This window comes from Gambusia affinis, linkage group LG01 (assembly GCF_019740435.1).
Source record: "Gambusia affinis linkage group LG01, SWU_Gaff_1.0, whole genome shotgun sequence".
Classification (NCBI taxonomy): Eukaryota; Metazoa; Chordata; class Actinopteri; order Cyprinodontiformes; family Poeciliidae; genus Gambusia; species Gambusia affinis.
In genome coordinates this window covers 9,300,617-9,317,372 of record NC_057868.1, presented here as the reverse complement: position 1 = coordinate 9,317,372, position 16,756 = coordinate 9,300,617, and the positions used below count along the sequence as shown (strand labels likewise).

At 38.7% G+C, this 16,756-nt stretch overlaps 1 protein-coding gene across 2 annotated transcripts in view; it reads left to right on the top strand.

The window, feature by feature from the left end:
* pex14 (peroxisomal biogenesis factor 14) overlaps positions 1–16,756 on the top strand; it is a 61,418-nt gene that overhangs the window by 11,577 nt on the left and 33,085 nt on the right. For both annotated transcript variants that reach the window (XM_044123193.1, XM_044123185.1), the window contains exon 3: positions 13,462–13,546. In XM_044123193.1, the coding sequence (XP_043979128.1) occupies positions 13,462–13,546 (85 nt within the window). The remainder of the gene's footprint in view (positions 1–13,461; positions 13,547–16,756) is intronic.

The window sequence follows — 16,756 nt, the reverse complement described above, 5'->3', positions numbered from 1 at the left end:
TGGCACATCTTAAAGTGATATAATTCTCATAATGATGAGCTGGTTGAGATTATCAACTTAGACGAGGCTTTTTTTGAAGTTATAAATTCAAAATATCCGTTCAAGTTGCTCTGGGGGTTTAAAGTAATTTTGATAAAACGCATGAGAAAGTGCCAGTGCGATAACTGTTTTCTGACCCTTCTCCATCTGTTGCTGCGCACTGCAAGCTACCTGGCTGAAAGAACAGAGCTGCATTTTCCCCTCGCTTCCAGCAAAGACCAGTTGGAGTGAGTGGAAATTTTTGGAATGCTTGGAATCTGAAGGAGCGCCACCTGTTGGTCTTATTATAAAACCATACCTGGAATTTTTAATTCAAAGACATATTTCATACCCAATTATGCCCAGGATTTTTTTTACTTTTTTTTTTCTTCTGATTTTTACAAAACAATGAGCAACATACATAGACATTCAAGTCATACTTGAGACAGTACTTTGGAGAATAAGCACAAACCAATAAATGACAAAACAAGAACCAAAAATAAAACAAGGCACACAAACAAAACCTAGCAATTAGTTCCATAAGTAATGTCAGTTCCAATGTCAGAACATGTGTGTGTGTATATATATATATATATATATATATGTAATGTGCACAATACCTCAATTATATGCCATGTGCAATAAACACTTAGCATGTGTTAACTTTAGATTTTCAGCTAATGTTTTGCATCAAAATAAATGTAACAATAAAAAGACATAATTATAACCATAATAAGTAGTGTACTATGTCAGTTTAGCAGCTTTGTTGCTTTTATGCTTTCAGATGAAACGATGCAATAATTACGCCATGCATTGACTCAACATTTCATACTTACCCCTCTGTGTTTTTCTTACTGAACGAACTTCATTTTGTATTGACAATAACTGTGGATGTGACAATTCTCCTTTAGTTGTCCTGCATATGTCATGGCCTAGACTTCTTGCTTTTCTCCACATTCCCCTGCACTTGCCAGCAAAATGAACACTTTCTAAACACTGTTATTATGGTACGGCAAAAGTGTGAGGAACTAGTGAAGCAGAGGTTGGCACTGGCATTACTGACAATTATCCAGCACCTGGACCGGCTGCCTTCCCCGGCTTGTGCATCAACTCTGTCGACTTCTTGTTAATGCAGTGATTAACAGGAAGATTGCATTTGTTTTCCTGTATGCAGCTCTCCTGGCAGCACTACTTTGCTTTCTCTTTGATTAAAACAGTAGATGGATGGGTGCAGTGTAGCTCAGTCATAAACTTCAAAAGGAAGGGTGAGCACACAGTAACCACAGAATATAGAGTAGAGGATGAGCCACTCTTTTATTTTTGCTCCCCAAGTAGTGTTTACTGTGTACATTGGGATTTAAAGTGAGGTATTATTGGCTTGAAGTCCTTTGTAAAAAGTCAGCCAACACAGACAGTTGTTAGGAGTCCTCCGGTATCCAGTACTTGTATGTCTCCCATAAACGGAATGTCTTTCCATATAAGGGTTTATGTTTTTTACATAACTGTGCTCCTGTCTGCCTTTCCTTGCTGCTCTTTTGCTATGTCATGCCTCTCAAAGTACATGGAAAGTGGATTTGGTTGTCCTGGGGATGAAAAAAGGGAAGCAAATGGACTTTGGAAAAAAAAAGAAACAGCCTGTACTTTTGAAATGCAGAGTGGCATTGTCATGTGTTTTCTGTGTCAAGGTCGACAGAAAATGTCAGAACAGGTGTGCGTCTGCTGCTGAGCTGCTTGCCAACTCAGCCCCTCTGCTGTAACGCGCCACCCCATATGACATTATAGTAGTTCACTATGGGTCGCTTCTTCTCATTCATTTGGAGGAGGCTGGTAAAAGTTCGTCTTCTTCTGCTGCTGCCACGTGTGCGTCTCTTGATTGTCCATGGGTGTTGGCGGCTAAAGTTTGACGCAAATCAGCACAAAAGACGCATTAGTCACATGTAGCTTTCATTTTTCTTTTAGTTCAGGATAATCCTGTTTGAGCTTTGCCGTTTAACAAGCCATGATTTTCACCATGATAAAGAAGAAATATCATACTCGACTAGGTAAAGATGGTCTAATTTGAATAATTTTGAGGCCAGTTTCAGACCTCTGGTTTGTTTGATAATAAGCCAATTCTGAGTTATTATATACAGTACAGACCAAAAGTTTGGACACACCTTCTAATTGAATTGAATTAGAAGGTGTGTCCAAACTTTTGGTCTGTACTGTAGGAACACCATTAAATGGTCTTCCTGACATGAGAGGTTTATAGTTATCACTACTGGGAGCTTCATGCTGTATCTGCTGTGAGATTGCAGTCATTGTAAAACAATTATATTTTTTTAGTAATATATTTTTTAATAAGGCAGAATGTTTACATTTTAAACTTTCTTCTCCATTTTATATCTTAAGTGTCTTGACGATTAGCTCAGTTAGCATGGCTATGGTCTCCTAACATTTCCAAATCCAATATGTTCTATGAAACTGATGATGAAAACTTCTAAAGGATTAAACAAAACAACTTTTCTGTTTTCTGTTTAGCCTTCCTGCTTTTCTTCTCAGTCTTGCTCTCGCTCGCGCTCTAGCAACCTGAGTGAAAAACTTGGGTTACTCAGTAGAAAATACAATTTCATATAAGATAGCTTGTTAAACACCTTTCTAATACTGAAAATGACTACGTTTTCTCTGAGTAAAAACTCTACAGGTAAGTTATTTCTGTGTCCTGGTGGCTGAAAATGGGCTTAATTCTCTGTCTGTTTCTATAAACAGTTCTGAAAGTCAGTGAAAAGGTCAACAGTGCTGATCATCAAAGGCATCTCGTGTAAAAAGAAAAAAATGTCGGCTGTTCTCAAGATTGTACTAATCTGCATCTGGGAATTATGTTGCGAAACCTGAAATTTGTGTTTGAATTTCTCAGAAAAGGCGGATAATGTTCAGGTGGGGCAAATAAATATGCTTTTGTCATTGTCCAACCACCACATCCTTCTGTGTGCAACCAAACAGGTTAAGGAAGGTTGAAATAATGAATTCTTATTGGAACTGACGAGCTGTCTTTTCTTTCTTCCTGATTGGGCTTAATGAGATAAAAGGCAAATGCTACTTCTCTGACCCGGCTTTTTTTTTTCCTACTGTCAGCACTCTGCTGTTTGTGTTCTTATCCCATTCTCTCACTGTTGCTGGTAGTTGGACACCTCCAGAAAATGAGATCTAGCTTGCATTTTTCTTTGTCACCCAGTGTGAGCTCTTTCAGACTCTGTATTTTCCCCTTTACAAAAATACAAAAATAACAAAGATGAAGGCCCCTAAGTTTCCTCCCTCATTTTATGATGATTTCATCCCCACTTGTCTCCCACTGTAGATGTGTGGCCCATTGTCTTGGCAAGTGTGTCTAAATGTTTCTGACAGGTCTCAGTGAAAGACAGGCCGCAAGGGTAAAGTGCCAGCGCTTTTCCTCCCCCCCTTCTGCTTGGCTCCACTCCATCCTGCCCTTCCCCAGTAGATGGCGATGTTTATCTTCTCTGGCTCAGCTCTGGACTAGATGCGTCTCTCTTAATACGGCCCATCCATCCCGTCTCTCCGGCTTTCGGAAGGAAAGAGGGGTCTCACCCTGTGTAAAGGGTCATGCCACCAATTCCTAGTTGCCTTTGAAGACCATGAAATTGCTGATCCAAGACACATGATTAGTGTATTCAACTTGGTGACTGGAGAAGAGTTGACATGTGATTACAATGTCAGTAGAATGTCACAATCTGTTGAGCTGTCTTTGCGCGGACAGTTCAATACTAAGTCGCAACAATTTGATCAATAAGATGGCGCATATGACTCTGGCTTTTTTACTTTTTAAAAGTCAGCTAGCATAACTGGAAATGGGTGCCAGCAGATTGCTTGGCTCGCTCTGTTCCGTACCAAAGGGTGTGTGTGAGTGCGTGCGCGGGCGTGTGTGTGGGGTTGTGTGTGTGTCTGTCTGTCTCTCTCTCTCTGTGGCTGAGCGCCTCCCCAGTGAGTGGAGCGGTTTGGATCACTGGAGGAGGATAGGCTTGTCACTGTAAGTTGCCCGTGACAGAGGCGGCTCTTCCTCCTGACACCACAACACAACTTCTGTGGTGTGTCGCTCGGACACAGGCTCCGCATTGTTTTCCTGCTGGTGCCGCTTGCATTTTGCCTCAATCAGCTAATAGGATGTGAAAGGCCGACGGGCCTCGATGATATGAGGGAAGACGCACGGGGCGGCAGAGGTTTTAAGAAAACAGTTTGTGTTTCTTGATGTTATTATCCTGGTCGTGCAGTTGCTGCCTTCTTTCTCCGTTTGCAGAGTTGGACAACAATGAACACACAATGGTTTTGGAGATTAGGGTATTGAGGTTGTTGCCTTGTTTTTGTGTGAGAAACGTTTGTGTACAGCTGTAAGTTAAAATACCATCAAAAATGTAATTTATTTAAATTCATAAACGAATATTACACACACAGTACTATATTTTAGGCATTTTTTCAGTTTTTAGTTTCTCTGAAAACTACACAGGACCAGCAAAAAGACGCTGAAATAAAATGAATAAATTAGAAACTTTCTCAAGCAGCTTAGAGTCTTCCTCTCCATCCTGCCTCCCTCCTTTACCCTCCTCCTCCTCTTCTACCTTCTTTACCATCACTGCTGCCCCTCCTCCAGAGTCTGGACCCCTGATTTCCAAATGAAATGTAAAATTGCCTCCATCTAAAAAGCAGTCTTTATACCACTTAACCAAATCCAGCCCTTTTTTCTCCTTAGCCCAGGTAAGACCCTTCCAACGCCGTCTCTGGTTTAGTCGTAGTAACACCAGTAATACAATGGTTGTACTTTTTATATCTGTGTCTGGTGGTTTTGGTAAACACTGTGAATCTCCCCCTCGTACTCTAAAATGGGCTTTCCTTTACAGTCCATGATTGAGGTTATCACTATAACTTTTTCTACCACTCGTTTCCTTTCCCCTCAACTTTCCACTAACATTCTTTTATATGCAAGTCTTTGTGGAGATTCAACGTTTTTAGCAAGGACCTTTTGTGGCTTCCTCCTCTTTGACTCTTTTCCATCCAACTCAACTCAGCACTATTTGACTCGACACAATTTGTGGCGTTTTTCTTTACAATGGAGCACCACCTAAATGTGGGTGGGTTTGTCATAGCAAGGGAGCTTGAAAAATAACGAGACGTGATTTGTATGCGGCAAACCACCGTCAAGCTCCCACTATATTTTCTCACCAGCCACCATGCACAAAAATGTTTGCACTTTATTGGGCCACAGTGTTGATTTCAATGTTGCATATTTTCCTTAAAGGGTCAGATAAAGCTCAGACACTATTATGAGTTTTTAAAGGAGTCTTTCTCATGACTCAACCAGTGATGCCAATCAGTGACCAGAAGTCTTTCAAAGTCGTATTTTCAGATTGACTTGACTCGATGGATGCTGCAGTTGAGTTATTGCTAAAAACCTGAGTTAATACGAAGTACTTACTGGAAAACTGCAAAACCTGAATGAAGTAGGCGCAAGTTGACTGAGCCAAGCTAGGGGGGAAATGGACTCATGTGGAGGGTGCCTATAACTGCTTGACACCTGTCAAGTCAACAGTTTTTCCAGTGATTATGTAAACAATATAATATTTCTGTGTTTGAAAGTAGTCTCTTTCTATTGCTTCTATCTAATATTTAATTGAATGAAAACTGAATTTTGGGTTTTCATTCACCTAAAGCCATAACCATCAAAATTAATATAAATGCAGGCCTGAAATACATAATTTTGTCCTTTCATTTTATAAAATTTTATCAAATTTCTCAACTTACTGGCTATATTCTAATTTTGTGACATACATTTCTATGTAGTTGAAGTTTAAAATATTTTGGTTAGGTCTGTTTTTAATTTGCACTTTTCATCCACTAAACATGTACTTTGTGCTTATTGGATCTAAATATACATTTCACAGTTTTAATTAAATTATAGTAATCTGCTAACATTGTGATACGCGTGTTACACAATTGGACTTTTTCTGAGTAACTAATAATCACTTGTAAAAAAAGCTTTACTAATAAATGCATTAGTCAATTAATAACCATTTGTTGCACCTTCCGTTCATGCAGATTTGCATTGGAAACTTTTGAGGTCATAGCTGACTGGCACGCACAATGATATCATCAAAATAGCATCAGTGCAGCTTTTGTTCTGTGAGATAAGACATTTCTGTTGCAAAATCAGTAGCCATGATCAGTGATGATTGATTTTATATGAAGGCCCTTGCGTTTTACCGTTTTTTTTTTAAACATTTTTCGATATGTCTATATGCCTCAACATGCCTCATATGCCTCGTTTCTCAACCAAACCTTTTGTTTTTCTCTGATGCATTTTTGAACCACATTATGAGCTCACTCTTAGAGGTTTTTAGAATCAAACTGAGCTGTCTTTTTTTTTTTTTTTTTTTTTTAAAAGCATTTTCTTACTTTAATCTGCTTACTCTCTGGTACTAAAAAAGCATGCACCGCTGCTTGTCACAGAATGTCATCGCTAACTGCAAAAGGAGGAGAAAAAAAAGAAAAAGAAAAGCTTCAAATTACAGGAAAGAGGCACTGCATTAAAGAACAAAGGAGATCGATGGCAGTACATTAAATTTTATGCGAATGGAAAAAAAAAAATCAACTAATTAAAATTGATTACTCCTGCTTTGTAAATGTGTTTCTGAATTAAATTATTGTATGAAAACATTTTGACCAATTGAGGAGCTGAGGAAGTATCCATTACTGGATTGCAGCTGAGAAGGGGCAGGAATGTTTTGTGGTAGCTAAGTAGTTTGTTGTGCTCGACTGTGAGTCCCCCTCCTTCTCATCTCCCCCCCGCTGCTAAAGTGCCACGGGTTAATCTCTGATGACCCTCATCTCTAAGAGCAGCTCCAGAATCACCATTTGGGCCTTTTACCTGAATTAAAAGGAACATTCGAGTTAAAAATGGAAAAGAAGAGGTGTTGCTCCTATTCAGAAAGAACGGTTCTTTGGGTTTTCAGGCCACCTTTGAGGGGGATGTCCTTATCTAAACTGTCATCTATCTCTCTAGTTTACTAAAGGCAACCCCTGTCAGTGATACTGACAGTTGCACAAAAAAAATTGTCAGAACTGGCTTCATATCTGTTGTTAGTTTTGCTCAGGCTTAAAAGAGAAGAAAAAACTTTGTGTTGTTCTTAACACTCTGGTACTTCGCACAAAAAGTCAGGTAAACCCTTTTCTGACTAATGATTATATAAAGAATGAGGCAATCGCACGATCTGATATACTTTTCGAACTTAATCATAAAATACGTCTGTTTGTTCCGGAAAATTTCTGAAGAACAAAACATGGTCTCATCTGTTCTTTGCGCAGTTTGACAGCGTCTTTGTCGGATAAGTTACTCGGCCTTCTGTGTTTCACGCCCTCAAACCTCATTCAACGTTTCCATGTTTGACAGAGAAGTGCTTCTGAATGGAAAGTTTGGTCTGGAAACGTAGTGGCCTTTTACAAAAAAAAGCAAAAAAGAAAAAAACTTGATTTCCGTCCAACAAACCCCCACCTCCTTTACAAATTGCATAATGTGCTTTTGATGTCATGTTTGCAGCCCTGCCCGTGGCTCTGTCACTGATACAGTGCTGTATGTTGTTATTTTTAAACCTTTGCCTAGCAAATGTCAATGATGTTTTCCATGACCCTTTTTTTCATCTACTGAAACATTGAGTCTAACCTTTAAATTTCAAACCCTGGGTTCATTCAGTAATGATTAACTATATTTTAGTTAGCATAACACTTGGAAAACTAAGCCGCTTTGTATTTGTTTTATAGCGCGAAGATTTCTTGTATTATGAATTAATCTAATCAGAACAACAAAATAAATAATGAAGCTTCATCCTTTTTTGGGGGGGTTCATTTCTTACCGGGCCTTCAAAGCTCCAGTGTCTGACCAACTGTTACCGAAATGGTTGGGTCAGCATCTCACTTCCTGATGTCTCCCAGGGTCAATAATTCCCCATAGCCGGTCCCATGAGCCCTTGCCTTTTCCTGCTAAAGGTCAACATTAAAGCAGGGAAGGTGTCACAATTAGAAGGCTGTTTAAACCTGCTCTTTTAAAAAGATTAAAAAGCACCGTTGGCCACATCAAGCAGTCAGGCGACCAAAGGAAATACAATAATTGCATTAAAACTTAATTCCTTTCTTGCAAGGCTCTGATATCAGAACGGTATTGGGTTAAGTCATTTAAGACTGCTGCCCTAATAGCAAATCACCCATGAAAGCACCAAATTAATATAAAGCTTCATTTTTTATTTATTTTTTTGCCATCTCACATTGTCTTGCTTTTGGTCCTCCAAACATGTGTTTGGAGCGGGGAAATTTGAGACCATCCTAACCCGATTTTTGATCATGTCTACCAGTCTGTTATTATATCAGGGGCACTTCACAAATGCACAGGCCAGAGCAATTTGGAATGAATTGATTCACACTGACAATGAATCCTATGATTGCTAATGATTTTCTTTTAGCCCTCGACTGTACTAAGACCCAACTTTTTTGTTCTACAATGTCCTTAATGTCTCTGTAAAACGGACCGCAAGGAGTTGTCCTGTACATTGAAGGATTAGGTTTTGAAAAAAAAAAAAAAAAAACCAGAAAAAAAAACTAAAAGACGGGGACAAATGAATTTAAAATGGCTTTAAAATTGTTTCATTAATCTATGATCTTATTCTGGATTAAAGTCAGATTTAGGATGAAGAATTTGCATAGCTGTTTTGATCCATCATTTAGCAGTTGTGTAGGTCTATGCTTATTTTTTCATGCCATTTGTATAGTTTAAGAAAAACTGCCTGGTAGATCTTAGTTGTTGGTGGCTTAGGTTATAGCATAACGTAGTGTTCCCCATTACATTTTATTTGAATACTTTTTACTGCTAAATTATTGAATAAATAGACAGATGAGCTCAACAACAAAGATATTTATTGTATTCAATATGTTATTTAGGTTATTTAACCATTAGATTGGTACAAAGTGCTATTATATCACCTTAGCTTTTAAGTGTTTCAGGAACTAATGATCATTCATGCCTTTGAAAAAATACTTCTTTACAAATGTGAACTGTGGACGCTGACATTGGGATTGGGGACGTTTTTGCTTGCTGCAACCTGTTTTGTACTGAAATGCTATTTTAGGCCTGAATAACTTTGGTAAAAGGCCAACTCCAGTTTTCACAACTTGCAAACAACAATAGTCTTTTCCAGTGTCCCGTCAGTGCGTTTGAAGCAAAAATGAATGCCAGTGGATCAAGAGAAGCGTCTTTTTCGTCCATTGCTGTTGTTTGCGAATATGACTGAGGCGTCATACAGGTCTACCAAATACACATAGGACCTGGACTTTTGCATGTAAAAAAAAATAATAACGATTGTGGTGCTGAGTTTTAGTGAAACCATGATAGTTTTACTCAAGATTATCATATTACCAGAATCATGGATAAACCCATGTAAGTATAGACGACACCTTTTTTTTTTATTATACCATGTTTTCAAATCAGTAGACTTAATAAGCTGCCTTTTGATTTGAACTGAATTCTTCACCTGAAACCTCTGTATTATTAAAAACGAACTTGAAACACTTGGACAAGTCAGATTCAACACATGAAGGATAATTTAAGGCTTTTCTGTTCAGTCTGGAACCGATCAGATACTGCAAGTGTTCAGGTAACCTACCTGCTCCCCATAATGCACATCTGTATAACATCCATAGGTCTTGCGGTACGTTATAGTTAAGTGCCATTACTAGTTAGAGCAAAAATATACAACTGGTTACATGGATTCCCTCAGGCGTCCATCCCTGTGGTTCGAACTTAATTGGATTCCAGCCTCATTTCTCACAGTTCGAGGCATCACCGTTGTAATTTTCACACAAGTGCAGTGCAAAGTCTGGTCCAATTCAAACTCAATAACATTTCTGTAATCTTGTCTGTTCATCAAGTTCACTCTCTTTAAGTGTATTGGTTAATGTTATCTCTTCCTGTGATTGAGTTTTCACCTCTTTTTCAGCTTTACCTGACACTTTATTGGTTATCTGGTTTGCAAAGATTATTGCACTTTACATGGAGCACTTTGGTGCATTAGTAGTCAAAGCTTTACAAAGTTTCTCAGTTTTTTTCTTAAGATTAAAATTTACTAGTTGTTTGACAAAAAAATTGAGAAAATTCTTCAAATTTTTCATTTTTTTGTTATTTATACCAGCAACGCAAATGCGTCTTGTACTGTTATCCATCATGTGCACCCTAAAAGCCCAGTGGTGTGCTACCCAACACTATAAATGGGGTGATCCATGAGTCAATAACAAGAGTGAAATCAGTGCAATGTGGTTATAATTGATTGAGATGTCTGGATGGAACTTGTGCAAAGCCTCTATGTCATCTGCTAAGAAGTGCACTTTTCCTCTCCCAGAAGATCCACCGCTACGGTTTTAACCAAATGGACATTTGCCTCATTAGTCTGCCGCTGAGCAAGCTGCGGTCCTTTCTGAGGTATCATACTTATGCCTGTTAACATTGATACAATTTTCTTGTCAATAATTGGACAACTGAAACTTTGGGGCAGTGTAAACAAGGACTGCTCATTCAGCGTATTCTTTTCTCTAATAGGTCTTTACCTCTTATAGAGTCTGCACCGCTTTGTAGTTTGCTGGACTGAAAAAACTGATTTATTGTATTATTTTATTTATTAAATTTTTTAAGTTGTCACCTACAGTGCCTTGAAATGGCATTCATGCTCTTGAACGTTTTTCACGTTTTGTGATAATTATGCGCCAAAGTAGTGCAGAGCTTTGAATTGGGAAGAAAATGATACCCAGATTTCAACCTTTTTGCTTAATCCAAATCCAGATGATTGGGTGTGCATACATTTTCATCCCACTTTAATCTGACATTTAATTGCCTTCAAAAGGCATCGATATAATAAACAGTCAGTGAAGACTGTACAGTGAAGGCCTCAAAAGTTTGTTGGAGAACATTAGAGAGCAAACAGCACCATGAACACCAAGGAGCATAGCAGACAGAAAGTTCTGAAGAAGTTTAAGACGGGGTTAGCCTCTGAAACAATATCCCAAATGTTTAGCAATTATTGAAGCAAATTCATCTAGAAATGGAGAGATTGTGTCACAAGTGCAAACACGTTAAAATATTTTCTACCACCTAGATTGACAAACTGGACATTATTAAACAGAGAGGCATCATTTATGTTTGCAAAGGGCTCTGAACACACACTGTGAAACATGGTGGTAACGGCATCATGCTGAGAAGAGAATTTTCTTGACTGGGAAGCAAATCGTACCTGGAAAGATAGATAAAGCTACATAGAGAACAGTACCAAAAAGGAAAAAAAAAAAAAGCTTTTACAGCCGCAAAACGCTTGACTGAGGCTGAGATTCACCTTATCGCAGACAGTGCCTCTAAACATACAGCCAAGCGCTTCGGTTGGGTGGTTTAGATCAAAGCATATTCATTATTCATCACTCAGTTAGAGTGGACCAGTCAAAGAATTAAAAATTGCTCTTCATTGATGCTCCCAATTCAATCTGAGGGAACTGGAACTGTTCTGGAACAAAGAATGGGCAAAAATTTTACAGGTGTAAAACTGTTAGAGACAAACACAGATAGACTTCTGTTTATGAATTTTCACACTACAAATATTTTCTTTAGTTTTCTAGTTTTTATTTGTGAAATATTTCAAAAACCATGTTTCCCTGGCGTGCTGTGGTGGCGTAGGGGATAGCGTGACCCACGTTTGGAGGCCTTGAGTCCTCGACGCGGCCGTCGCGGGTTCAATTCCCAGACTCGTCGACATTTACCGCATGTCTTCCTCCTTTCCTGTCAGCCTACTTTCAAATAAGGGACACTAGAGCCCACAAAAGACCCCCTGGGGCACCCCCTCTTGTTTTCTTCTACTTAAAACTGCAATCTGTTGAAATATCACAGAAAACAAAATGCGTTGAAGTTTGTGGTTTTGACAGAAAAAACTTCAAAGGTTAAGAAACACCTTTGCAAGGTCCTGTTCATGAACAATGACACAATATGAAATGAAAATTCTCAGTGTTTCGAATGTATCTTCTAGGCCAAAGCAAAGGTTGCGGGTTCGTCATGAAAATGCCATCCTCTGGTTGTCACCTTTAAAGTTGAGGGTGCCTAATTTTTATAATTTTGTATACATATTGTGAAGCATTTTGAATACCGTAATCTCTGTAAACTAGTAGATTTGTGTGAAATAATTTGAGCAATGATCACATAAGTAAAATCGCTTTGCTTCCTTGGAGTCCATTCCTGTAGTTTGGAGAGGACCAGCCAGGTTTTCAAAGAACTCCCGAACCACTGTCGATCAATGCGCCTTTGTGACTGAACCTCAGGTTTTTAAACAGCTTCCATGCCACTTCCGCCCCTCAAACAACTTTAAACTATGATTCTTTTGGATTGAAACAGGTTCATAGTATATGCAATGCATTACCCAAAATGAATTACCACTGGCAGGGCGCTCAATCACTTTGTATCTTTCAACACTAAGAGAAAAGAAGAGTAATCAAAACCTTTCAAGCTATTAGAGGGATGACTTTTACAATTGAATCATGGGGACCACAGGTGCGATAATAAGTCATCGAAACCTCCCCTCCAGTGTGTTTCTCCGTTCTCTGTGTTCCCTACATATTTATCCATTTTAGGAGGCGCCACTTCACGGCGCCCACTTCAAATTTATGTTTTAATACCATTTGAGGAAGATACCTCCCCCCCCACCTCCACCAGCACTACCTCCTGCCTCCAATTCTTGGAAATGCATACTGGGTGGAAAATTAAGGTGCATCTCGAAGGAAAACATAATAGAATCGATGAACGCGGTGCACTTAAAACTACTGATGTTCTGATGCTATTTAACGTTCTGGTGCATTAACGTTTCAAGTCATTACAACAGTCAGGCGGGGTGATTTGATCACGGCAGGTTTTTAACTGGAAGAATTACAGAAGTTTTCTGCCTCGGATTCTCAAGTTATTAGATACAAATGATCACCTCTGCATTAAGTATAGATTTTCTTCCTCTGCGCACTTAAGAATGGAAGTTTGTCTTTAAGAGGGTAATAGCAAATTAAGCTCCATACTCCATTTGTCCGGCACTCCTGATGGGCTAATTTTATAACTGCTGATTTGGTCATTCTCCACATTTAGCAGGAAAGTGGTCAGGTGGTCTTTTTCCTCACTACTGACTGCGAGAGGAGAAGGGGGGGGTGAGGGTGTAAATGCAACTATCAGATGGAATCCATTTATGTTTTTTCTCCTTTTTAGCTGCGGTGGATTTATAATGAACCTTTTTCTTAAGGAAGGTCTAGACTCTTGTTTAGAGTGTTAACGGCATCAGTTTCCTTTAGGGTTACTCACATTACGTGATTACGAGGAAATAAATTTGATTTGTCTCTTTCCAGGTTGCAACTGCCGTAAAATTTCTGCAGAACCCGAAGGTACGCGAGAGCCCCCTGGCCACCAGAAAGGCCTTCTTGAAGAAAAAAGGTCAGAGACTTTTCTTTAATGTTGGCCAAATCAAGCTTTAATAAAACCATTCAGCATTTGTGTTTCAGTGTTTTGTTTGTTTCCCTCTGGTTGGACTGGTCCAGAAAGGTCAGCTATAGCTTTTTGCTCACAAGGGGGTGGAGGGTGTTTGGTCCTAAAAAGGGGTCGATTTAGCTCCACAGAACGGGATTCAGGCCCTATGAATAAATGACATACCAGTCAGGATGCTCCTTTGGGTTCAGGAAAATTAATATTGACAAACTCCCCCTGAGTTTTCAATGGAATTATCAATATTGCCTCCTAGCATTTTAACCCTTTTACTTAATTTAATGGTTATTGTAAATTTGAGCGACTGCACAGTAAGGGCTTCTGACAAGGGAAGGTTGAAATATTCTCTGCTGTATAACTTTTTTTTTCTTTTGTAATTTATTCAGACATTTCGCATTGTAGAATATGGTTTATGTAATGAAAAAGGCAAAAAAAAAAAAGTTTATTACGCTGAACTCATTAAAATCGCCTCAATATAAAGCAACTGTTGATTTGTAGATCTGTGGTTGAGAAGTGATGACAGGGAGTGTGCGTGGTGTGCGTGGGTGGGTGTGTGTTCGTGTGTGTGTGTGTTCGTGTGTGTGTGTGTGTGCCCTTACAAAAGATTAACTCTTTGTGAGGAATGTTTTTATTGTAACTGGTCGTGAGGCAGGTCAGTACTTAGGGGACTGTGTCAGTGCAGTGCTGAGGGACTCTGCCTGCAGCATTAGAGGAACCAAACAGTGAGGAGTGAGCCTAAGAGCTCTGTGACTTGGGAAGGTAACTTGAAACCAAATCCATGTTGGCCTGCTGCTACTACACACCTCTCATATGACTGTAATGATTGTTAATATCTCTTTACATTTCTTCATCTTTTAGCCTCATTATTGACAGACAGTTCCCAATCTGCTGTTGTTTTCCCAAAGCCAGAGCCGGATGATGTAATGCCGTGACTCATTTTCTTCCTATTTTCAGCTTTGTTGTGATATTTGTGGAGCCCCAGCGTCCAAAACGGTTTGCTTTTACTGCACTTTACATCCATGAAATATGTATGACCCTTTAATGCAGATTTATTTTGGTAAATCTCTTTCCACTGTAGGTCTAAGCAAGAAGTCTTGATTTGCATGAAGACATTGATCATAGGGAGAGAGCTTACTTATGAGAAATGAAGCACTAAGCACAAAGTATGTTTGAGTAGCTTTTTGCACTACTCATAGCTCCGGACTTTTATTGCAGAGTTCCTTGGCAGGGAACCTGGAAATATTTTAAGCATTGTTATTTTTCTATCTTCTCGTTATTGTATTAGTTGCTGCTTTGGGCTTCGAGTTACACTTCCGACTACTCTATGTTGTTTTGTCTTTTAGTTGCATCTAATTGCAAGATCAACTTTAATACATTTGTGGTTCTAAAAGTATTCCTGTCTTAGTTTTTATGTGTAAAATTCCACAGATGTAGTTTTTGTGGATTCTAGACTGGTCTGTACATTCAAATTTCAACATAACATGTTTTTGAGCCGGAACCATTTTACCTAAACATTCAGCATTGTATTTTGGCCAAGCAGTCTACCAGCTAAAATGATTAAATTAGCAATGTTGATTATGTAGGATGTGACCTGCTGATATAGATTTTCGGCAATTAAAAATTTTCTTTAGGATCTGTGATATAAAAATAGCAATCTAAATATTTCTACGACACATATTGGGAGCAAAAGTAAGGGCAAGGTTTGTGTGAGGTAAAACGTTTGCTTTAAAACACAATACCTGATTCCAAGATCACCATTGTTAGTCAAAGCAGATTTAGAATGTCTTCAGGATTTCTACATCTGTTTAAATGTAATTAAAATTAACTTCTCTCCATGCATAGAAATGAACCTATTTATGAAACATGTTTGTTTTTTGATTTCTACGAGCTCCTTGCTTCTTCTTGTTGTTGCTAACTTGAGCTACTTTGGACTTTTTGCGGGCAGCAACAGGCTAATACTCTCCCTGCGTCTTCACCCGGCATGTGTTCTCTTCTCAACCTTTTGACACCGAAACTCAATCATTTCCCTCATTCCACAGTCGCCACAGAAAATGTGTCACTCTTAATTTCTAATACAGTTTAATGCCATATTTATGTAAATACTTCTTGATTTTACTCCATATTAGCAGCCAGAAATGTCAAAGCACACATAAAATGAAACAATACCATCTCCCCGTAGAGTGGAATTTAAATTGGATTCCTCTTGCTGCCAGCGCTTACGCCGGACAGCTGATGAAGGGGAAAATAGGGCCCACTTTGATTGCATGTTGCAGAATCTTTACACAATAATCTCAGTCGTGCATATTATTTTCCAGCGTATTTGGTGTCCTGATCTGCATGGAAGGATGCCTCTCTGGACACATCTCTCTCTTTTTTTTTTAAAGTGATCATAATAGCGTAGTTTATTTCAATATTCATTGAAAAATATAATTTTCTGTTTTCCTTTCTCCCGTCAATTTCAGAGAATGAATTGGCCATTATGCAGTCCAATATTCCTCCTGCCCTTCTTAAGTCCTTGAAGTTGAATAAACTGGCTGAAATATTGAAAGTTTGTCACTTTGATGGAGTGAAAATCAAGATGCTTTTTGTTCTGTAACAGAAGAGTGCAAATGAATTGCATTTTCTACTGTCATACAACAATCTTGAAGCAATTTTGCTCCTCACAAAGCTCGGTTAAAGTTTAACCTGTTTGAGTGAAATATAATGCGCGACAGACGAGTCTAGGAAATTGTGCCGTCTGTGTCTTCTACAATTAACAGTTGTAACAACTGAAAGAGCATAGAGCCCCATTTTGGCTCCACCATTTAGCCCAGACAATTAGCAGTTTCACACATAATTACCACAAAAATCAAATTCTCAGGACAAAGTCAAGAGCATTTTCCAGCTTCCAACGTGTCACTTTGACCATGGACCCTGAACTGACATCACTTGATTACAAATCTCAACGTAGAGCCGAGGTGCTCAAAACTTTTTAAACACCACAGCAAATACACGTTTATATTTACATTTTTTTCTAGTACCTTACCAAGAGTTGATCAAAGGAAAAATATATGATCAGAAAATATTTTGGTCGATATTGAAATCATGAATATTTCCTCTTTGAATTGTGAGAAACTGTGTATCTGTTGCCTTCAAAGCCATTAACAGATTTGTTCAAGTGCA